This window comes from Amblyomma maculatum, chromosome 1 (assembly GCF_055883805.1).
Source record: "Amblyomma maculatum isolate TAMU_Amacu chromosome 1, ASM5588380v1, whole genome shotgun sequence".
Taxonomy (NCBI): domain Eukaryota; kingdom Metazoa; phylum Arthropoda; class Arachnida; order Ixodida; family Ixodidae; genus Amblyomma; species Amblyomma maculatum.
In genome coordinates, this window is record NC_139344.1 from 318,231,257 (window position 1) to 318,254,358 (window position 23,102).

The following is a 23,102-nucleotide window of genomic DNA, read 5'->3' on the forward strand; positions in this document are numbered from 1 at the left end:
TACTGCGAATGCAGCCGATGTTATACGTCGCGGCGCCGTTGATAGTACATAATGATACTGTTATGTGACGTCACTGATATTCACTGATATCGTTCCTAGCTTCATATGTAATTGATTATCATGCTAGTGATAGGTCTCGATCATGAGAGACAGCATTTAATGACTCTTTGGCACTGAATTAATAGTAAGAATTTGCTATGTCAAATACTTATGGGTTGGATCACAAGAGACAGCATTTAATGACTCTTTTGCGCTGAATTAAAATATATATTAAGCGTTTACTATGTCAAACACTTAGCCATTGGTGACCTTACATACGGACAAAGCCCATAGCATGCTTTTTGTAGCATTTCATTTTGGTGTCTTAACCCTTTTAAGCAGAGTTCTCATGAGATCGTCAGTTTTTTCAGTAAGGAAGTGCATCATTTTGCAGGTGGATACTGTAAGACAATTTGAAATAATTAATTGAGCAAGTTGTTAGCATATTAACTGGCAGCATGTTTGTTTCTGTACAGCTGGTGTGCATACTATCGCACTTAGTATGACTTGCATCCGGCAAGTGTGTGGCCGCAGCACTTACAGGATGCACGGTGATTTCTCAAGCGGCACACTTAAAAACTAAGTTGAAAGGATTCTGCTGCTTTGGCAGTTGGCTTCATCCCCCTCATCGTCTGCTCAATGCAACCATAAAGCGTAAAGCCTTGACCGCATAGGACCTTTTTTTTGCACATTGAAATCGCGCCATGTGTGAAACGAAAGCTGCCCTGCACCCCAAGTTTCTGCATCACTGGGCAAAGTGTGGGCATAATTAACGCCCATTATAGTAAACAGGTTGAATTGCGTCATGCCTTGCGTGCTGTCACACAGACATTGTCATGCAGGCACCAGTGATGCTGTAATGCTTGACGGAACACTTTGATACTGCCAAGAGCAGAGGATGCAGGGGAAAATGCTGACATTTGGAAGAGCAAAATCCTTTTCCTTCATTTTCACTGGCTGCGCTTGTCGACTCCATCGTGCTTCCGGGAAGCATTGCAGCCATGGGCGTTGCAAATCATTGAGCGTGACAAGGGGGGAGATGCTATTGGTTCTTTGGCGTAGATGCAGAATTTGCAGCTTAGTAATATGCCCAAAGCGCTTTCTGCAAACTAGAGTGTAACATTAGCTTTAAGCTTACCCAAGCTGGATGTGTGTGAAATGATTTTCTTTTCCCCCCAATTTTTCAGTGCCTGTCACCCCATCAACAGGCAAGCCTATACCTATAGCCAGTTCATCTCCCACTCCAAGGAAGGAGAATGAGCTTGCTACATCTCTGCCTTTCGCCGAAAGGCAGGACACTTCTCTGTCAAAAGAAGAAAATGCCGTGCTACCGCCACTGCCCGACGGTGCACCCCAGGGCATCTTCGAGGTGAGCTCAGAGCTGCCGGGGGAGTTACAAATGAAGGTCTCCAAAAAGGACATGGAAGACCTTCCCAAGAAGGTGAACCGCAATGTCGAAAGCCTGGTCAGTGCCTTGAAGAAAATAGAGCGTTCTATCAGCACCGACAAAAGCCGGTCTGCACCGGTAGGTTCTTGTTTTCTTGTCTCTGCACCTCATTTTGGGTTTGACTGAAAGCCTGCAAAGCTGACAGTTGGCTATCTTTGCAAATTTAATTAGGTGTGTGTGAATATTCGAAATTGCAAATACAAATTGAAAATTTTTGTTATTTGATTTGTCTGCATTTTGAAGTTTTAGAAAATTGCACCGAAATTCTCTAAACTCTAAACTGTGCGCTTCCCCCCACTGCTTGACCACGTGGGCTTCGCAGTGAAGCATCCTCAAAGCGTGATGGGGTCATTTTGTCAAGAGGGTCTTTTGTGAGAAGGCCTTCCTGACCGTACACTCAAAGCGAAGCACTCGACGAAACAGGGAAAATATGCCATTCTTTCTTCACTTTTATCTCAAATGCAGACATCCATCACGCAGATGTTCATCAGATAAAATTACTGGTTGGCAAATGGTTTTTGGCAGTTTTTTCAGGTGCAATCAGTAATTTTAAGCTTTCATTTCAGGCACTTTATGGTTTCTTGAAGGCCAAATCAACTAAAGTTTTTCTTATAAAACAGCGCGAAGACATGGGACGAAGCAGAAGAAAATACATACGGCGCTGATTTATATGAAAAATGCATAACCAACTCGTCCAAACTACCGTTCTACAACGAAAGTTACTGTATTCAGCAGTGACATGACAATTCTGCCTGGTTTCATAAACGTCGTTCCTGGGTGAAAAAACAACAACGAACAAACTGTATTGGGCATGAGGACATATTGTGGCACCACCTCTCGGAAGTGCCCTTGAGATTAGCTAAGTGGGATAACACGCATTGGAACTGCTTGTAGGATGCTTTTTTAGGTTATTTTGTTGCACATTAGAATTACATTTATTTATTTATTTAATATGCATTTCGGTCTGGGACTGTATAAGCTTAATTGGGGGTATTAGACCCACTCATTCAGCAAGAAAGCGCTTTGCTGGGTCAGAGTTATCGAAGTTGGCGAGTTTTAACTACTGCGGTGACGACTCACACCGGTTGCAGCATTGCTGTTGCTATTATGAAAAAAAAAAAAAGAAAACCTAGCTGCCACACAACCAGTCAGAGGTAAGCGGTCACTGAAGCTAGGTAATAAGATTCCTCTGCAAGGGCAGCGGAGCTGTCAGGTCCCTGACAGAGCTGAGCACCTTCAAACAGCACCGGCAGAAGCAGCACCATTGAATGTAGTAAAGCAGATAAAGTAGGACTGTGGGGAAGATGGGGGTTAATTTTTATATCGCGTGAAGAACTGCATTCAACACAGTGAATTCTTGCACACTGGCTGCCGTCATTGGTACTCTTGGTTCGGGCGGATATTTGTTTTCCCTGCGCAAAGTAGTTTTGTTGACACATACCTCAGTACATAACATGTATATAATGCTCTGTCTCTCGTTTATTCACATCCTCTGTCATTTAAAATTACTACAGTACTGAAGACACTATTTGAGGTAACTCATCATGCATATTGCTGCCTGTGGCAGCAGAATCTTCTCATTTACTTCAATGGAATGTCCATGTCAGGGCCTTCATTCAGAAGAATTTGAGACCTTCCGGCTTTTGCACGATCGTCCCTTGCTTTGTGAGGGTACTGCTTTGTGAAGGTGCCATCAACTTTTCAATATTTTCAAGAGAAAGTGACTTTTTGAAAAGTTACCTTCTCTTGTGCAAAGCTCACTTTCCAGGGTTCTTTGAGGTTTTCATAGTCATGGCTCAATAACTTGGGATCACTAACCAAAGCCTTATATACCCCATTAGCAAAGGAATATAGCGGCAGTGTCTAAAAAAAAGCAGTCCCGAGAAATCGGCGCAATGTCATTAGAAGAATCGCATAGTTGCAGTGGTTGTAGATAGTCATTGCATTACTGTATACACAGAACTACTACTGATCCAACCTATTTCAGTTCAACCCAGTGACACGGGTTGATCCCGGCCGTGGCTGCTGCTTTTGGTGGAGGCATGCAAGACACCCGCATACTGTGGGATGTCAGCGCACATTAAAAAAACTGTGGGTGACCAAAATTTCTGGAGCCCTCCACTACTGCATTGCTCATAGCCTTAGTTGCTTTGGGATGTCAAACCAAGCCATTTAATTACTCTCTGTAACTTTCTGCTTTTTTTTTTGTAATTTACAAAGCAATTCATCATATTAGAGGCATCACAAAATGTTGAAATTCATGGAAGGCACGGGGGGGGGGGGGGGTAGGGAAGGGGGGGGGGGGGCGCAAGAAGAAAAAGTGTACAGTCCTTCTGTGTGAACGACTCTGAACAAAAATTGTCATTAAATGAAAAGAATAATTCACAGATTTTTTGATGGGCTTTCTGTTCATTTCACATTAAGGATGCAGAGGATGAGAGTAGCAGTGACGATCGACCGTTGGCATCGACGGTTGGTGGCGTCCGAAAGAGCAGCAGCCAGAGCCCCTCATCATGTGAAGTGTCTAGCACTACTGTGACAACAGACCGGGGTGAGGTGCCATCCAGCCAGTTTGCCACCAAAGAACCACTTTCATCTGAGGAGCAGCCGCTGGCCCCAGTTGATGACTTTCAGGAAAAGCTCAAGAAGACAATCCTGTCTTGCAAGGAGAAGGTGGGTATTGTTCTTCATGTCTGCTGTAGATTTAGTTGCATGTTGTGTTACAGCCAACAATCGTGTTTTCAAGGGGCACAATCTTCAGACCTAAAAATACTATTACAGTTTGCATTCGCAAGACAAGGATGTTATTTCGCCTATGGGCCCTGGACAGCAGTGAGACATTGGAGCTGATGATGATGTGGGCTGGTTGTTCGTGTCCCCGGCTTCAACCTGTTTCACCTGCTGCTTGGACAGTAAACAAATGTTTTCTTGAAGGTGCTGGGTTTTGACTGCCTTGTGGATATAGCTGCTGCTTCCTCATGTGGAGATAGAACTTTACAGCAGCCGTTCTATTTGGCAAATCCTCCCAGGATAGTCGGCCGAGAACTGGAAGCTATAATATCCGTTGGCTTCAACCCTCATCTGCCCAGCCAAGGCTTTGATTGCTTTAATCCGAGAGGTCATTCAACAGTTCAGGAACGTGGGCTTTAACTCTGGCTGCACCACCAAGCATCCCTGTTCTAATTGCCGCTTCACTGGTTGTTTTGCTGCTTCTAGTTAGACATTCCCAACGTGCTACTGCTTCTATTATGCCGTGGAATGCTGTACCTACGGACGGCTGGCCATCTGGTTCACCTTGGACACATTTCTTACCACTGTCATAGCCATTAGTCTCTCTTACAATCGTTGTGCAGCATCGTCATCATCCTGATTGCACCCACTAAGGCAAAAGCCTCTCCCATATCCCTACAATTAAACCGGTCGTCATCTGCCCATTTCACTTTCTGCTGCCCTCTGCTAAGCTTGCCTTCCTTTGGAATCCAGCCTGTCACCCTTAGGGATCATCAGTCGTCTTGCTTTCACATTACATCTCTTGCCCATGCCCATTTCTTCTTGATTTCAACTAGAATAGCAGCAACTCATGCAACTTTGTTCCCTGACCCATTATGCACATTTCCTGTCTCTTAGCATTACACCTATCATATTCTTATCCATAGCTCTCTGCTTTGTCTGCAATTTCTCTTGAACCCCTTTCGTTAGCCTCTATGTTTCTTTCCCATAGGTGAATATACTTGTAAGATACAGCTGTTACACAGGTGTTTCAAGAAAGCACTCCACTAATTTTTAGAAACAGGCTTTTTTAGATGTCAAGACAGCTTCTGCTGCTCAATTGTACCATTGTTGGCAGATATCAGAAACGGAAATAATGTTCACTAGTAAGCTGGCAGATTTGTGGCCAGCCATTAGTAACAGCCATATTAGCTTTTAGATTTCAGAAATGCCCTTAACCTCGGTGCTGTGGTCCAGCATATTTGGCTGTCTAATGTCACAAGATGCAAGCTTTCAAATATTCGGGCTCTAAGCACGATTCCTAGGGCTTTCAATCAACGGCATCATTGCCGTGTCACCTCTGGCCTGTGTGGTAGCAGCAAGCACTGTAGCACAGGCATGGTGATGTGCCATTGACTGACGGTTAACAGCACTGGTGCGCATTGCTTAATATGTTGGTTTTTTAAAGCGCATGACAAAAGAGCCAAAATTTGGTGAGCCATAGCACTGAGGCTAAGCTCGTTATTGAAATTGAAAAAAACTAATATGTCTGTTAGTATGACCAGCTAAAAATCTCTAATTTCAAATAGATGCTGCCTAATTGTAATCCTTACAGAGTTAATTATCAGAAATTGGTCAGCACCTTTAGTTATTATCATTTCCTTGTTATTTTTTGAAGTCTGCCAACACTGGCACATTATGGTGCAGAACTCATATCTCCATATTCATATCTCCAAAAGCCTACTTTTTAAATATTAGTGGTGGTCTTCCTTGGTGTATTTTTCTCTTGAGGGAGACTGGTAATCTGCCATTCATGGACGACTACCTGCTTTTCGCTAACAAAGGAGGGCTGATGGACCGCGTTCGTGACATAAAAAAGTTTTTTTAAGGAATGCGGGTTAGGTCTAAACTTTACAGCTGAGTTGCCCGAAGAAAATGAATTGCAGTTCTTGGATATTCGCCTACGCTTCGAAACCACTCACACTTTGTTTTTTTTTTTTTTGCCCTAGATCCATAAAAGCGCCCTTAAGCTTTTCTTTGGGGCATTCAAAAACAGTAAAGAATGGCATGTTTTTTCCAGCATTGGTGCTGCCCTACAGAAATCTTGCGACCAAGCAGTGGTGGAGAGCTTGGACATCAAATAACTAGATTGAATAGTGCTGGTTATCTGAGCTCTGTGATTGCGGCAGCTTGCAAGAAATTGATTTGAAAGATTAGATGTAGTTTTAATCCCAGTCCTAAAAAATTTGGCAGGAAGAAATTTGCTGTGATACTGTACCAGCGCAAGGTGGCCCACAATTTAAAGACTGTGGCGCAGCATTATGGGGTTAATGTTGTTTTCTGCACCCTTGAAAATGGGTTGTTTATGTGCACGTGTGATGCGAAAAATTGAAGATAAGCCTATTCTTAGTCTATTTGTCTGCCATGTAAACCACAAGTCACGGTTTGTGCCCTGCGTGTGCGCTGTAGTGTATGAAATTCCTTTTTCCTGTGGGCATGTATATGTTGGGCAGACGGGGTGTTGTATTAATATGCGTTTACAGGAACATTCTAACAACTGGTCATCTGATGAGCATTCCAACGTGGCAAAACATTGCAGGGCCTGCAAAAAAGAGATAAAGATGGTATGCCTTCCGCTTCTAGAGAAGACAAGGGTTTTGTACCGTCATAGGGACCGCCACACACGAGAGCTTTTCGAGGCGTACACTATCTAGAAGAGAGCACATGGGTGTATTAGTGATCCTTCGGTCGCACTTGCTGATTGTGAAATGAAGTTATCTGGAAGCAAACATTTGACTACAGCGCTGATTTGCGGTTTGATGGCCGGACGGCATGATGTTGTCTTTTTGTTCAATGTATATTTGTCATCTTTCATCCATTAAAATTCAGTTGTGAGTCAGTGCACATCCTGTCCCGTGTATATTTTAGCGCAGTAACCCCTTCATGGAAAAGATGAATGCTATGAGAGTGTTTGCAAAATTCGCTCCACCCCAACCTTATTCTTCTAGTTATTTCACTTTTGTGGTCGTGGGGGGGTTTCACTATCATCATCAGCAGCAGTAGCAGCATCATCATCAGCTGGACTATACCCACTGCAGGGTGAAGGCCTTTCCCATATTTCTCCAACTAACCATAACCAGTTCCTGCAAGAATACTTGTTTGTGAAAGAAAAATACATAAGTTGTACAGAATTTCACGTAGTTTGATCAGAAACAGCATCACATGTTGGAATTAAAATGTTTTCGTTGTTATTTAGCACTTCTCGCCCATGCATTGATCTTTGGAATGGCTGACTAGTTGTAAGAAGGCGTCTCTACGAAATTTTGTTTTTGTTTGGAAAAACAACAGGGGAAATGATTGCAATGCTTAAATCGGCTTTCAAGGAAGTTACGCTATGTAAAATGCATGTTTACAAGTGGATTGCATGTGCTGCTTTTTACTGTGTGTAGTATGTATGGGGCCTTCTTGCACAACATTTTTGCTGTGTTGATTTTAGGTGGGAGGTGCCACCCCTCTTCTGGAGGAGCCCTTAGAGGAGGATGAAGATATGGAAGATGAAGAGGAGGCAGAGGATGAGGAAGAGGAGGAACGGGGAGAGGAGGCTGGAACAAAAGGAGGGGTTGTGGACACTCAGCAGCCAGAAGACAAATGTGCAGGTGATGCCCCGCTTCAGCTACAGAGCCGAAAGTCGAAGCGGGACACTGTTGCTCCTGATGTCGAACAGTCACCAGCAAAGCTGGAAATGTTGACTGAAGAAGAGGAGAGTGCAGCAAATATGGTTTCTGCCATCAAACCTGATGGGGAAGAACAACCCCTCAAAGGTAGCCAGTGGCATTGATCTTTTTACTTTTCAGAGCACAGATTGTGTCATCCTGTCTCTTCTAGAGGAAGCCTTTGAAGTTTTATGGTTGTGTCCAGTCTTTGCTTTCAAGTTTTGCATTGATGAATAGCAGCCTTGGAAGCTTCATTCATAATTTAACCATTCACATGCGTTAACCATTACAGGCACGAAAATCCCACTTCTTTATGACCACTGGGAAAAAGGGAGAACCTGCTGACAGCATAGTGAATGTGCAGTGTTGTGATAAGTTGTCTTTTCTTAGGAGTAGTATAGAGGCGAGGGAAACCTTGCTGTATCACTTGAAGTTTAAGTATAAAGCTATTGCAGTGATTGTCTTGGACAGTAAAGTCCGCATGAATGTGTATTATTATGTGGTCATTGCTAGCGGCCTTTTTTATTGTCTGAAGAGAAATGGTGTGTTAAGACAGGTCCAGTGTATGTAGCTCCTTTTAGTTGCCTATCGAGGGTATTATAAGGTACAGGGCTGAGCTTCACAGCTTTTTAATAGCGGGTGTGCTTATATTTTGTTATTGTACATCTGGCCACTATCTCTTTAAGTCGAATGTGCTAAAGTTCACAATGCAGTGAGTACCCTGAACCAACCTCTTTGAATATGCAGAGAGGTCAAATGAAATGCAAACAATGCCTGTGAACAAAACAAAATATTTTACCGGTGTTCTTCCAGCTGCAGTGCATTTCTAGCCTTACTCATGGTTCTGGGAAGTACATGTTTATAAACCGGGTGTAAAGGAATTAGAGCACTGCACGGGCCTGATTTTCCGGCTCGAGCCTGTCCCAGGCCCACCGTTTGAAGCTCAAGCCTAGCCTGGGCCCATGGCTCCAAGCCCGGGCCCAGCCCAGGCCCAGAATTACGTGGACCAGGCCTGGATCTGGCCCGAGCTTCCACAACCGCACCTGCCCCAGGCCCGACAAAGTAAATCTGCGCAGACGCCTAAAACATTTACTGCTTAGCCAGTACATAAGAATAAATCAAAATCAGAGAAAAACCTTACAAAATATTCTTCTCAGCAGAGGTGGGCCCTGTTACAATACCCGCAGAAGCAAAGACTTGGTCAAGAAATTTTTGGGAAGCCATTTTATTTAAAGGTCTCATGCACAATCTATGTTTAAGAACGAGTTACGCACATTTTTTAAATATGGCTTCTTATTAGATATTATCTATTGGGGCAAGTTCTTTGCTTAATCATACACAAAAACACTGTCTCCAGCAACTATGCCACAGAAATATTTTTGGCATGAGTAGGAAAAGCAAAAATCTACATATTCCTGTGAAGAATATTCATGGCTGCATTGCTGCATCTCTACGGAGACGAAAAGGAAAAACCATTATTTATTGTGCACAAATATATGTGTGGGCATGTGTGTAGGTGTGCGTGTGTGTGTTCTTGGAGGAGGGGGTGACTTCTTCAGGGGCTGTTATGAGGCTTCAAATGTCCAGTTGTTATCGGTAACGTAAAATCAAGAAGGCACAGATCGCCTTCTGCTAGATCCAAGAGTGTATGCTCACCAGTGTGTGACTTTAGTAGGCACATGTTCATGCTAACGAGCTGTGTGTCATGCGTTACAGCGCTCTATAAGACCTTCACTGTACTACAGCGCGCTGCTGGTTTTCCACTTTTTCTTTTTAACTTTTTTTGGCTTGTGTTGCAAGGTGTGTGCATCTGAAGTTACTTGGACAAATCACTGAGCGGCGCTGATGAAACTCTGTCTACAAATTAGCTTTCTGTCATTTGGTGTCAATAAATGTGCTAGTAGTGGTTTATTCATAAACCACTGGACCATTTTCTCTGCGGGATTCCTTCTTATCTAAAAGAGGCCGTGCAGAGCTAGCCCCAGCCTGGCCTAGGCCCAACGCTTTCAAGCACAGGCCCGGCCCGAGCTCGGCCCGGCCCAAGCCCATGCAGTTCTCTAAAAGGAATACCTTGCTGCCAAGTATAAAAGCACGACACATGCTTGTTAACATTTTATTTGAACCTGGCTGCATAATCAGTAATAAAGACAGGCAGGTCTTGTTATCACCTGACTTGGCTCACGACATCCATACTCTTTGAGAACTGTGGTCGGTTTCATATTTAAATCTGAAACCTATCAAGGAAATCTAGCCACAAAGCTTTGGCTTGATGAGGTCAATTTAGCAAGAAGCTGTCATGGAGATCTAAGCTTGCTGTCTGCTTTGACTGTTATTCGGCTTTGGCATGAGATGAGCAGGGAGCGAAAGACGTTGAAGTGGCGCTCGGAGAAAAAGGACGAAGTGAATCGGCTCCGGACTCGCAGGATGTACCTAAAGCTTGGACCGTGTACTGCTGAGGGCCACTGCTTTCTCAGTAGAAAACGAGACCTTAAAATCCCGGAGGTCAATAATTGCGCCATATTCACGAAGAAAATCTACGCCCAGAATTAGGTCACGTGAGCAGCTTTTCAGAACGAGGCAGCTTACCACAAATGTCGACTCTTGAATTTGAACCCTGGCCGTGCACATGCCTAGAGGAGTAACCAGATGACCACCCGCAGTGCGAACGTGTGTGCCAGCCCACGGAGTCAAAACCTTCTTGAGAATCGCGGCAAACTGGCTGCTCAAAATGGAATAATCAGCGCCAGTATCCAACAAAGCTCGAACATGGCGACCATCCAGTATTACTGGTATGTCCAACGACAGCTGCTCGCGAATATCAGGCTTCTGAGTGTTTGAGTGCTCTGCGTCGGTGTACGCGGTATGCTTCACCTGCAATTCGTCGTTGTTGCAGGCGCGTTGTTGCAGTGTCCGTTCCACCGGCAATTCGTCATCGTTGCGGGTGCATTGTCGCGCCATCTGTTCCACCGGCAATTCGTCGTTGTTGCGGGTGCATTGTTGCGTCGTCTGGTTCACCGGCAATTCGTCGTTGTTGCGGGTGCATTGTTGCATCGTCTGTTTCACCGGCAATTCGTCGTTGTGGCGTCGAGGTAGCGTTATAATCGGCAACCGCGGACTTTTCCAATGTCGATTCGTAGTCTTTCCGTGTCCGCGTCGATGGGGGGTCTCCCGCGCAGCAATGTCCAGCGAGCCTACCCCCGAAGGTCGCTGGTTTCAGTTTTCCCGCTGGGGGCTGGGCAATCGAAGGCTTTTCCGCTGATTCTCCGCGGCCTCACTACGGCGAACGGCCCCTAGCCACGTGACTCAAGTGACTCGCACAATGTTTAGTGTTGTGTTGTCATTGCTAACTTGCTTTTTCACTGTTTCACTGCTTAATGCTTCACACAATCGATGCTTTATGTGATGTTTTATTATTATTTTTGTTTAATCAAGACTTGTGCCTGGGCTACTTGGTTCATCAACTGTTTATTTTCTAAAATCAAGCACAATAAATACCGTACACTAGACCACGAGATAGGCCACATAAAAAGGCAAAGGCGATTAACACATCCATTATCGCCTTTTGCCTTTTCATGTGGCCTACCTCGTGGTCTAGTGTATGGTATTTATTGTGCTTGATATATTATCGCCTTTAGCTACTTTGGTCATCTGATGAGAAGAGAGGAGTCGCTAGAGAAAGCTTTGATGTTGGCAAAGGTTGAGGGTAACCGGAGAAGGGGTAGGCAGCGAATGCGATGGTTAGGTGGCATCCTCGAGGCGCTGCAGATGAAGTTATGTGATGTTAGGCAGATAGTGACAGACCGTAAAGCATGGCGTGATATGGTCCATAGGGTCACGAAGAGTGGGACACGACTGAACGACTGAACTGAACTGATTACCGCCTTTGCCTTTTTATATGGCCTACCCTGTGGTCTAGTGTACGGTATTTATTGTGCTTGATTTTATAAAATAAACAGTTGGTAGTTGCCGCCCATCCTGTGTTCACGTGTTTCTTTGTCCTCGTTTATTTCGCGCTGTTCTTTCACCTTTTCTTTAACCCCTTCACCGTTTTGTTATATCAACGAATTTCTTAACAAAACTGCTTATTTTTTTTATTCCTGAATTCGGTTATTATTGCTATAAAAAGCATGCATTCGATCTTTAAAAAATATTTGAAGCAAATACGAAGTCAAATTAGCATATTGAACTTTATTATTTTTCGCAATACGGTAAACCAACTTCATGCTGGTAATGAGCAATAAAAATTAAAAAATGGCCACGGCCAACAGTTTCTTAACTCTTTCACTGAGTTATGGTGATCGTCCGAAGAAGATGACAACGAAGAAAAGCGTCGTTTCCGAGAAGACGGGCCAGCAGTGCACGCATCACCTCTGCCGGATGCCATTTTTAAAACCCATGTTGCCATACAAAAAAGACGTTTATGTGGTAGAAAAAAACTAAATTAACAGGTCAGTGCTGCCATCTGTCGAGCAAAATGCCATCTAAGCCACAACGAGCGCTGCTCGTCCGAAACGCTGAAGGGAAGAACCTATTCAGCGAGGGCGAGCTATAGTCGTCCAAAACGGTTTGTGGACGGCCTGGCAAGGACGAGCGCAGCTCGTCCGAAACGGTTAAGGGGTTAAGGGGGAGGGGGGGGGGGTTCTGATTATCTTCTTTTTCCCTATTATTTCATTCTTTTTCCTTCATGGATGCTGAATGATGGCCCTTAAATAGCTCCTTACTTCAGAATACTCTGTAAGGGTATGATACCATGACCATAACTGTGTTGGCACAGGCAGTTTGAACTCTGGCAGGTTGGCTGTCTTTTCTGCTGCATTTTCTGCTGCTTTCAGACTCTGAAAGAAGGAATCGGCTGGGTGTCTTTATAATGAAAGCTGCCTTGCATGAATATCCCCTTCTCCCACCCCCATCCCCCAACTTTTAACTTTTATTTCTAGAGTAATGGTTGGCCCAGGGAAGTGTTCGGCACAAATCTTCTAGCATGAGGCAGTGTCGTGGAGGAGCTTAATAAACGGTTGTCAGGGGAGACAGAACTAGAAGCATCAAAAAGATAATTTGGAACACATTTGCTTATAGCAAGTTGGTAACTCATGACTTCAGTGGATTCATTACTGCATAGTTGAAGCAGGCATAGTTGAGGATTCGGCAGAAACCCGTCCGGCGAGAGAAAGTCAGCATATTGAAGAAAACAGCACTCGCCGAGGTCACAGAAGAAAAAGAAAAACATACAAAACGTTTTTCTTTCCCTGTGAGACCTCGGCGAGTATTGTTATCTTCAATATGTTGAAGTAGGCATGAATGAACTTTGCCTGATGTTGTTTATTGTGTGGTGTGTTAATCTCTACTGAAGTTGTTAAGCTCTGAATCTTTGAAGCCATACAGGCCCCCTTGTTCACAATAAAGGGAAGGACATGATGCCACATCATGTCATGTGAAGAAACTGCATGCTTGACTGAACTCCACTTATTATCCTGTAACTGTGGCTCAGTGGTTAGGGCGCTCAGCTACTGATCCCAAAGGCGAGGGTTAAGCCCCGGCCGCAGCAACTGCTTAATGTGCAATGTAAGTTCATGGTAAAGAAACCCAGGTGGTCAAAATTTCCAGTCTTCCTCTGCAGCATTCGTAATAGCCCAAGTCGCTCTGGGACATTAAACTGCTGTAAACCAACCTAATTACCAGCAGCTGATAGGTAGATTTCTTTGTTATCAGCATTTTTATGGTGCAAATCTGAAAATAGCATTTTTAATCTAGTGGCCAAGTTCATTACCCTGCTGTGTGTGTTTGTGTGTAGTGAATTTCAGAAGCCTGTTTTTAGCCTCGGCTGAAACACTGAATGAGGTAGCAAATAGCAGATTTTATAGCTGTGGTTGTGATGCCTCTTTTTCTCAAATGCATCTGCTATTTTCTTTCTTGCATTTTGCAGTGTCAAAAGCGCCAGGTCTTGCCAAGATGAAGTTTACCACCAAAAGAAGTGAGCTCGATTCTCTGTCACCTGGACTGCAGCCGTCCAGCGAAGCTACCACACCGTCTGCTGTATGTGCATCCATGCTTTGCATGCTGTGCTTTGACTTAATCAACAGTGAGATATCAATGAGAAATGGCTTTTCCTAGGGTCACCTGGTGATGTTCTTCTTAAGAGCATTAATTTGAAGTCAGATTTCATGCAATGTGTTTTTCCTTTGTAACCATGAATGCCTCCTTTATGTTGTCGACAGCTGCTGTCAATGCCTGTAAAATGGGACACTTAGGCTAAATTCTAAGAATGGGGATAGAACTTCTCTGTGAGTGATGGCTACAGTGGTACATTGCTCTCTTCCTAAAGGAGGACACGAAAGATGGAGGGGCACTTACTGCTGTGCAGAAAGCCGCAATCGCAGAAGCTACTGAACTTATCAGACAGGAGTGCAAGGAAGAAATGATGGAATACCACCATATCCTTGGTAAGGTCTCTTTTATTAGCCACATTACGAAACTTTATTTTACTTGGTGTTATATTCCTGTCAGTGGTTCTCCAATATGGATATATCTCTATGCCTAGAGAACTGGCAGAAGGGAAGAATTGGGAGATTGCAAAGGGAGGGGGGGGGGGGGGGGGGGGGGGCAAAATAAGTGACGCTTCTAGTTTGCATACACACCTACAGAAAAGGAAGGCTGAAGAAAAGTTCACACTTATTACTATGTATTAATTTAGTACAATTGAACCTCGCTATAACGAACATGGATATAGCAAATTATCAGGCAATACAAACTAAAATCAAAGTTTAGTTGGTCTATGGTTTATTTCTATGGGAGCTCTTTTTGTATAATGAAAGAAAAATTTCAAAATTTGATGCCAGATCAGTGATAATGAATCAGATTTTTCCTTTAAAACGGCAAAAAATGCGTAAAGGGGTCAGAAAAAACATCAAGAAACACAATTTTTCAGTCAGTCGAATCTCCTGCCGCAGAAGTGTGTTTAAATTGCCTGTGCGTTCGTGTGCCGCATCATTTAGCGGCTGCAACAAAAACTACCGCCAACGGCTTATGGCCGTGGAGATCACACCCCCGCGCACGGTGATCTCAGAGGTCATGAACGGCCATGGCTGGGCTCGAGCGGCGCTGCCAAAGTGTGTTTCAATCGCCCGCGCATTCGCATGCCGCGTCATCTAGCGGCGGCGACAAAACCTAGCACCAACAGCCCATGGCCTCTGAGATCACACCTGCACGCACGGTGATCTCGGAGGTCATGAACGGCCACGGCCGGACTTGAGCGTCGCCACCGCCGCTGCACGACTCCTGCTATGCAACGGCTGACTGGCACGTGACTGGCATGTCATCACCATTGTGAGATTCCCCCCTTGGGGGGGGCTCATCTCGGACTCTTGGAAATCCCACGAAAAAGCGTAGGAAAGTTGTGCCATATATCGAACTACATTTTCACCAGCTGTTCGATATATCAAACTCCGCACTGCGATTTTTAGCAATGTAATACCGGTGATGTTTACTAGCCACATGCGGAAGGAATGAGAGAGAACTGGTTCATTGATGGCCTGTCTAAAGCAGCGCCGCGCCCTGGAAAACATGTTTTCCCTAAATACGCGCGCATCTGCCATGATCGTTTGGCGCGCAGAAACACATGACAGTTGCAAGTCATGTGCGTGAAGGAGCAAGAGGGAGCCAGTTTGGTAATGGCCGATACAGAGCAGAGGCAGCCAATAAGACATGGTCTTGAGAGGAGAAAGAATGCGAAAGAGCAAAGTGCAGGGGTGTGCGCATTCTTTATTTCAGCCATCAATGTGCGTAGAGGAAGGAAAAGTTCTGCCGAGTTTTCTCTCTCTCTCCTTCCTCCCACTTCTCCTGTCTTCGTTTGCAGCAGCACACACTGTGCATGCGCAGGAAAGCCAGCTCAGCAAGTGGCAGACGAAATGTTTAGAACGCTTTCTCCTGTATGTGTTCTGAATGCTTTCTGCACGGTGGGTAATGTGTGTCATAAAAGCCAGATCAGCATGTGGTAGACAAAACGTCGGATGCTTTCTCCAGTGTGCGTTGTGCTCGCCTTAGTTGCGATGTGCTAAAGCGAACATACTGAAAATCTGGCTTGCGTAACCGGACGAGCCGAGTCAGCCACACTGGCAGCACTCCTGTTAATGGCACCGACACTATGCCCCCCCCCCCCCCCCCCCCCCCCACACACACACACACACACAAACACAGACGCGTGCACGCACACCAACCACAGTAGAAAACACACTTTGATGTTATGTATCGCTGTTATCCCCGTGCAGCCTTTTGGCGCACTGCCAAAGGACTCTCAGTGAACTCTGATGACGGTGTGAAGCCATTAAAAAAACGATGTTGGCTCATTATGCGAGTGGGCTCATTACGCATGCAAATACGGTATCATTCGTCATGATCGTGAGAGGTGGCAAAGCCAATTTTTGTGTATTGAACTGTCGATATATCAGACTATTTCGCGATCCCTTTTCAGTTCTATTATTCGGGTTCAACTGTACGTAGTATGTCTCTCTCAGATTTTTTAGCGTGGCATATTGTAAAACTAAAATATCTGAAAAGCTGCGCTGAAATCTTGCATTACCAAGTAATAGTGGATTTTTCTACAGATGTTCTTTGTTCAATTTTGCTAGTTGCAGTGCAGGCAAATGGTGCTGCGACAATTACAATTAATTAGTGATGGGAGCAAGATCTTCTGTTGACTTTAATTTACTATAAAGTGAAGTATTTTTACCATTACAGTATGACTGCCTACAAAGAGCTGCATACCTACAGCTTGATAATAAAAAACAATTGTGCAAAAGAGAAATATTAACTTTCTCCGCGAGATGGTATAGAAAAAAGAAAATGTGTTTCTTAACAATTGTTCAGGATTTGGCGAGACTATTAGCTTTTTCCACTAGTGAAAGTTGTCTGGTAGAGGCTAGCACTGTTTTCATTGTTGTTATATAGCCTTTCTCTAGTGACTCATGGGTGAGGGTAAGGCCTTTTATTTTTTTTTTTTTTCTTTGAGCTTATATGTAGTGTTGCCAACTTTGTTTCTTTTTTCTTTCTTTTTTTTTTCATCTTAGGTTTTAGAAAAAATGTTGATTCTCACTAAAACACGAAGAAATTTTTTTAACGATAGAATAATATTTCAACTGCCACTATCAAGAATAAAAATTGGACGCTGTTCCAATGTACTAGGTGAGGGGTCTCAGATTCCATGTCGGTACGTGTGGGCGGTCTGAGACACCCTGATGCTCAAGTGCGGAGGGTCAAAGCAGTGTTGACACTTATTAAATGTTACATTTTTGCCTCTAACCACAGTTTCTGAGCAATCCTGTAAACAGAATAAACAGGACAGTATATCACATTTTTGTAACACATTGGTGCTTCTCTGAAGTCGACTTTATGGTGAAGAGAGGGGGATTGGGGGGTGAGCTTCTGAATCCACTCTTAGAGTGCATCCATCAAGTCCGCACTTTTTTATTATTGTTAATCTCCATTCCTGTATTGATTATGATTCTGTATATAATTTCTGCCACTATCCCACTATAATGTTTCACAAGTGGTAATAAAAAATGTATAGCAGCATAACAGGGGAGGTCATAGAAGGGTTATCAGCAGGGAAAGTTGGATTGCAAATGCATTGCCCTGTCTCTTTCGTTTTCTTTTCTTTTTAGAGCTGGGTACACAAAGAGATGAAAAGCACTTTTCAAATAGTGAGATTTCTCTACAAACACTGTATATGGTTGATCAGTAATGCAGCGCAAGTTTTGCATAAACCTTTTTTGCTGGTCAGCACAGTGTCACCATCAAAAGCACGTGAAATTAATTTTCATAGCAACTAATTTATTCTCGTTGTGATAGGTGCCTACTAATGCTTGCTTGCCTTTCCTTCCATTTTTTAGCTCTGACAATGAAAGAGATGAGGATCTGCATGGACCTTGAACTTAAGAAAACAAAAGCGACTCTTGTTGAAAAGCATGCAGTTGAAATGGCTGCTGCAATATCGGAAACAAAACGGAAGCAATGGGTAAGCAGCACATGGCAATTTATAGTTCCACTCTGTTCATCTGACATTTAGGCACCAAGCTACTTACCTTGTCTTTGATGCAAAAATAAGGCTGCTATGTGCCGCACTTTCTATATGTAGTAGTATAGAAATTGACTCCTTTGGTATGTGGTAAGCGTCTGTTGGAGCTTGTATGGTGCAGCCTATTAATGTAGGCATGTATTTAAAGGGACTTTGAGCACAGCTCCATCGCATTAGTGTTCTCAGTTAAAATTGGTTTTCTAGCTTTTTCTTGGTATGTTAACGTTTGTTTGTTAGTAAAAGAAAAACTTTTTGCAGAAAAAATAAAACTGAAGAATTTCCTCACCTCTTCATTCGAATCCATGAAGATGACACTAAGTAAGCCAGTTGTGGCTGCATGTTGGGTAAAAGCTTGAAAAGACAACAACAAGACACTAAAAGGATGGGCGCTACTCTGAATCGAAAATTCACGCCTGAAAGTACAGGTACAGATAAAGAACAATGAAAGGACTGTTGTTGTTTTGAAATGAATGGCAATGTAGCATAGCCTTGGGGTCTTTGCAAAAAAACTTTAATGGCAACGCATGCATTCAGCTTGCTTGTGACAGCAACGGCTGTGTTTCAAGTCTTTTCAAACATATAAAGGCTCAGTTTTCAGCTAGGGTGGTCCCTCTTTCCTTAAATTGGCGTAGCCTGTGGATACAGACCCACTTCAACATGTCCTCACTCCTTCTAACCCTTTCATACTCCATTTATTGTTTTGACTGAAAAAGTAATTTTTGACCATAATAGCATGTCTGGTCTTTAACGAACAAAAAATACAGTGGGTTATATTTTTCCTAGCACGCACAAAATTTATTACAAACTGTCAGAATAACTGGAAACTGCAATATGAACACGTCAAGATTTAAATCAACACTATAGGAATTGTGCAATAATTTTGTGTTTTGGATATGCACGATGCAAGAATCCATGGGTGGGAAATGGAGGGGGGGGGGGAAACCGAATAGTGTTTCTCAAATCAAATATCGAATTAAATCAAGAAAATAACCCGAATATTGAATCGAATATTGAATAGTAACAAGTTTATTCAAACATGTGCTGACGTGCTTACAGACAAGCGTCATGTTTGTAAACAAAGGTGGTGCTGCAATCGTCAGTGGCATGGGGTGTAGGCAAAAACGCAAGGTGCCTACACAGTGCCAAGCGATGCTGTGAATATTCTGAAGTGTAAGCGTTGTTTGTGAGAAGAAATGGTTTGGTTTATGCCTGTAGAGTAAGTAGTTCAGCACTTTTGGAGCCGCTTACTGCTGGTATTACCGACGAAGAGCTGCGCTTCCTTCGCCGTGGCCTCAACAGCGTGTGCCTACGGTGGGCAGCTGTAGTGACTGATTAAGTTAAATGAAAATGAAAAAGCGCAATGTATAAGAAAAACTAATAAGTACCTTTCAACACCTGAGCCCATTGCTAGCGCATGAAAGGAGGACAACAATATAAATGACTGGAAATGTGTTTTTCATATGACGACTCTTTTGATGGGCTTTCCGCTGCTTCAAACACCTTCACTCTAAAGAACAATATTGTCACGGGTTCTTTCGCTACCCGGACGGCAGTTCAGAAAGACAGGGCCAAAGGACGGAGTCGGGCCGCTGAGGCACAGGAGGCAGAGAACAGGAGCTCGACCAGGCAAAGCAGCGGCCCAGAACCACGCGCACTCCGCACGATCTTCGTCTTCTTCCCCTTCACAACTGACACAGTTAGCACGGGTGACAATATTACCGCGCCAACTATAGGGAACCAGAAATCATATTTCTAGCTCACTGTACCTGCAACTTAAGTGACAGAAGCTCATCGAATAAGAACTCAATCATTTAGTTCTTTGTAACATTTGTCTATATGCGCTGCCAACTTTTTTTGTCCTGGTCAATAAAAAAAAAAAAAGTTTCACGCTTGTTTCATCGTATAGATGCATCAAGGTCATTCATAGGTTATATATACATGAAAGCTTTTAAGAATGCTCTAATTTTGTTCTCTTTGCTCTACAGGAGAAGCGTATGAGTGCAAATGCAACGATCTCCACGATCGCTTGCAGCAAAATTTAAGCCATCTGCTGATTTTTTGCAATTTATTTGGAACATTTTATTGAAATTCGCATCATCTTATTGTGGTTATTTTGCACCCCTCATAGCCGAATCCGCTTTGGGACATTGAACTCCATATACCATGTATACAAAACTTAAATATCCTGTTCGATCAGAGCTAGGTTATACGTGGATATTTAATTTGTTCTTCAGATTCCAATGACCTTCAAAAGAGAATTTAATAATCTGAGAAATAACTCTGCGTGACTTTGCCAAGACAAGATCCTAACGATGTTTACTCACTTTCTACGACTGGTGATGAAGAGTTACTCATTGAAACTTGCGAAAGTGAAAACAGAAAAAAGCTATACATCACAAGACCAGACCTGTTTCGGCAATATCGCGCTGGAGTAAATGCTCAAGGCAACTGCAGTTACCTTCACAGCAGCTTTTGCGACCTCATCTGTACGAACATATACACGGACAGTACTGCAGGTGAATGGGATATGTCACAGCGCAGCTTTCCTTTCTTTGATTAAGATCATACGCACATGGAATATCGCGTCAAAGCTCCTTGTGACTTTATAGTATGTACAACAAAATGGGCACAAGCTGCAGGCGTTTGCTATTGCGCTCTTCATCGTGCGGCCGAACAGCAGCCACGAAAATTAAGAGTTGCAACTAACTGATCAAGTTCCAATGCAGAAGTGTAATGCACGTTAGCCATGAAGGCAATCAGTCGCCGAAGGGTCTACTTGTTGCGCTCAACGCCGCTACCCTACACTCTCATTTTTATCCGACTGCAAGAAACATGTGAAAACAGGAGCCATTTTCTTTTTTGTGCCTCGTGGCACAACAAACTGCACCACAGCTTGCAGAAATATCAGGAATTATGCTCGAAAACACAGCAAGTGCCATGCATCCAATGCAGACAGCGCAGGCTTTTTTCTACACCCTGAAAGTCACTGCGTTCGCCAGTGCCACCGCATCTCCACTGACGTCACGGTCAAGTTATGGCATGTGAAGCTCATGTAATTTCGGTTTGACCTTGACATCCACGTGTCACTGGTGAACGACAAAGACTGTACACCTTTCTGCAGGTCGGTGTGAATTCGCCGCTTGACAGCTCTTACAGTGTCCTTGTACAGGTCGGGGATGATCATTCTTGAAAGAGTTGTCCGAGAGGCGATTTTGTATAGTGGCTCCACTTCATGCATTAACTACTTGAACCCTCGGCTTTCACCAAAGTCGTATGGCAGCACATCGAGTGCCAGCATCCGAGCAGTCCGTGTCATGATTTCTTGTGTTTGGCGCTGTGACAGCTCCTTGGCCATTTCAAACTTACATTTGATAGGCTGCAATGCACTGCCAAAACTTCTTCGCTTCCCGCTTTCCGCCAACAATGCACTGTACAAAACGTAATGTTTTTCTTTATGTGGTTTGCCTGCGGTGTCGTTGTGCCAGCGGCGTCCTAAGTTTGGCACTGCACGTCTTGCATTTTGCTTTCTGTGGATTGTCCACGAAATGTTTCCAGATTGCACTTTTTGTGCGATCAGCCATGTTGCCGAGACAGGCACTGGACACAAACCAGCGTAAAGCTTTCATGCTTTTTGTTCGCACACCTTAATAAAGCAGTGCGGAGACGCATAAAACGGAACTATAGACATAGAGCCATGGTGCACGAAACTGGGTCAAGGGCTGAAAGCACGGCGGCGTGGGCGCGCAGCGAGCCAGGTGTGGGAAACCTCTTTTAGTACATGACAGGTGGCTCTACGTGCAGTCATAATCATCATCTGTTTTATAGTTTTGGCATGCTTCTGTCGCTTCTGAAAACTGAACATTTCTCCCATTGCCCAAATGGTGAAATGGAATAGAGGAAGAGAAAAGGCAGATGTTGCTCAATACATAGTCATTGACAGTGACCCTGCAGGCCGGCCTACTGGCGTTCACCACGAAATTCCCTAGAGAAATTAGTTTCACGCGTGTTGGCAGCATGATAAATTCAGTCTTTAAAAGTGCACACTTACTATGGCTTGCGTTGTGTTGTGCTGTGCTTGTGACCTATGTCGCTAGCAATGGTCCGGCCGTATGAAGTGGGTGTTTTTGTTGTTGTTTTTTTCGGCTCTTCATGACCTGGTTTTGTCACGACAGTGCTGTCTGGTTTGTGCTATTCAGAATTTATTTTCGCCTGTAATGTGGCAGCTGTAAATTAAAAATGTGTGCCGCACGATCAGAAAACCAGCGACTGCACTGGAAAACCGGAAGAAGATAAAGGAATGGCAGATGTCGCATCAGGACGTTCACCCAGATACCGAATATTTGGTCCCACGAATACTAGGTATTTGATTAGAAATTTTGCTATTCGATTCATATTCGAATATTCATACACCCGGAATTTTTATATTATAGGCTCCGTGCATGCTGCCAGGCGCGCAACGGTCACGGCTGCGTTCACTGTGTCCAGAGTGAGAATGCGCCCCATATAAATACATGTAAAAGAAGTTTTAAACATATTTTTCTGATTTCACAGTGCGAGTACAATGTGGGCCCTTCATGAAAAAAAGCCCGTTACACCCTAGAACAAGTTGCAAAATTATGAAACCTCATTTCAAAGGCACTGTATTCTTAAAACACCATGATACATGTGCTTGGGAGTCCCCAGGGGCCAGCACTGGATGGGAGCGCAATAAATAGAGATTGGCATTCAAACAAAATTTCCTAACAATTTCCTCGTTTCATCGTGTACTCAGGTAGGCAGCCGTTCGTTCACAATTAGCATGTGCATTAAAGAGCATTGTGACAGCGTGTGCAAGGACATCTTGAACCTATATTTTTAAAACGCACGAAAAGTGTATTTTGTTAAGTCATGCCTACCCCTAGCAGGCACTCTGTGAGCTGGTGTTTCTGAATTACACAGTCTTCTCCTGGAGTTCAGCGTGCTGTTACATGCACTACACTGGTTCAGTAGTACGGACGTTGAAACTGTGTGAAAACTGGAATGCTTTACATGAAAAGCAACTCTCAAAGGGCATGACAAACGAATCAAAACAAGCTGTGCACCATTGCAAACAACACTCCTGGTGGCTCACACTGTTCAGAAGACT

At 43.8% G+C, this 23,102-nt stretch overlaps 1 protein-coding gene across 1 annotated transcript in view; it reads left to right on the forward strand.

Annotated features, from left to right (window-relative positions):
• The window catches only part of Zmynd8 (Zinc finger MYND-type containing 8), a 49,491-nt gene that overhangs the window by 23,060 nt on the left and 3,329 nt on the right, over positions 1-23,102 (forward strand). The window contains exons 13-18 of the mRNA XM_084576394.1: positions 1,227-1,564; positions 3,911-4,159; positions 7,692-8,016; positions 13,832-13,941; positions 14,231-14,348; positions 17,793-17,917. Of these exons, the coding sequence (XP_084432520.1) occupies positions 1,227-1,564; positions 3,911-4,159; positions 7,692-8,016; positions 13,832-13,941; positions 14,231-14,348; positions 17,793-17,917 (1,265 nt within the window). The remainder of the gene's footprint in view (positions 1-1,226; positions 1,565-3,910; positions 4,160-7,691; positions 8,017-13,831; positions 13,942-14,230; positions 14,349-17,792; positions 17,918-23,102) is intronic.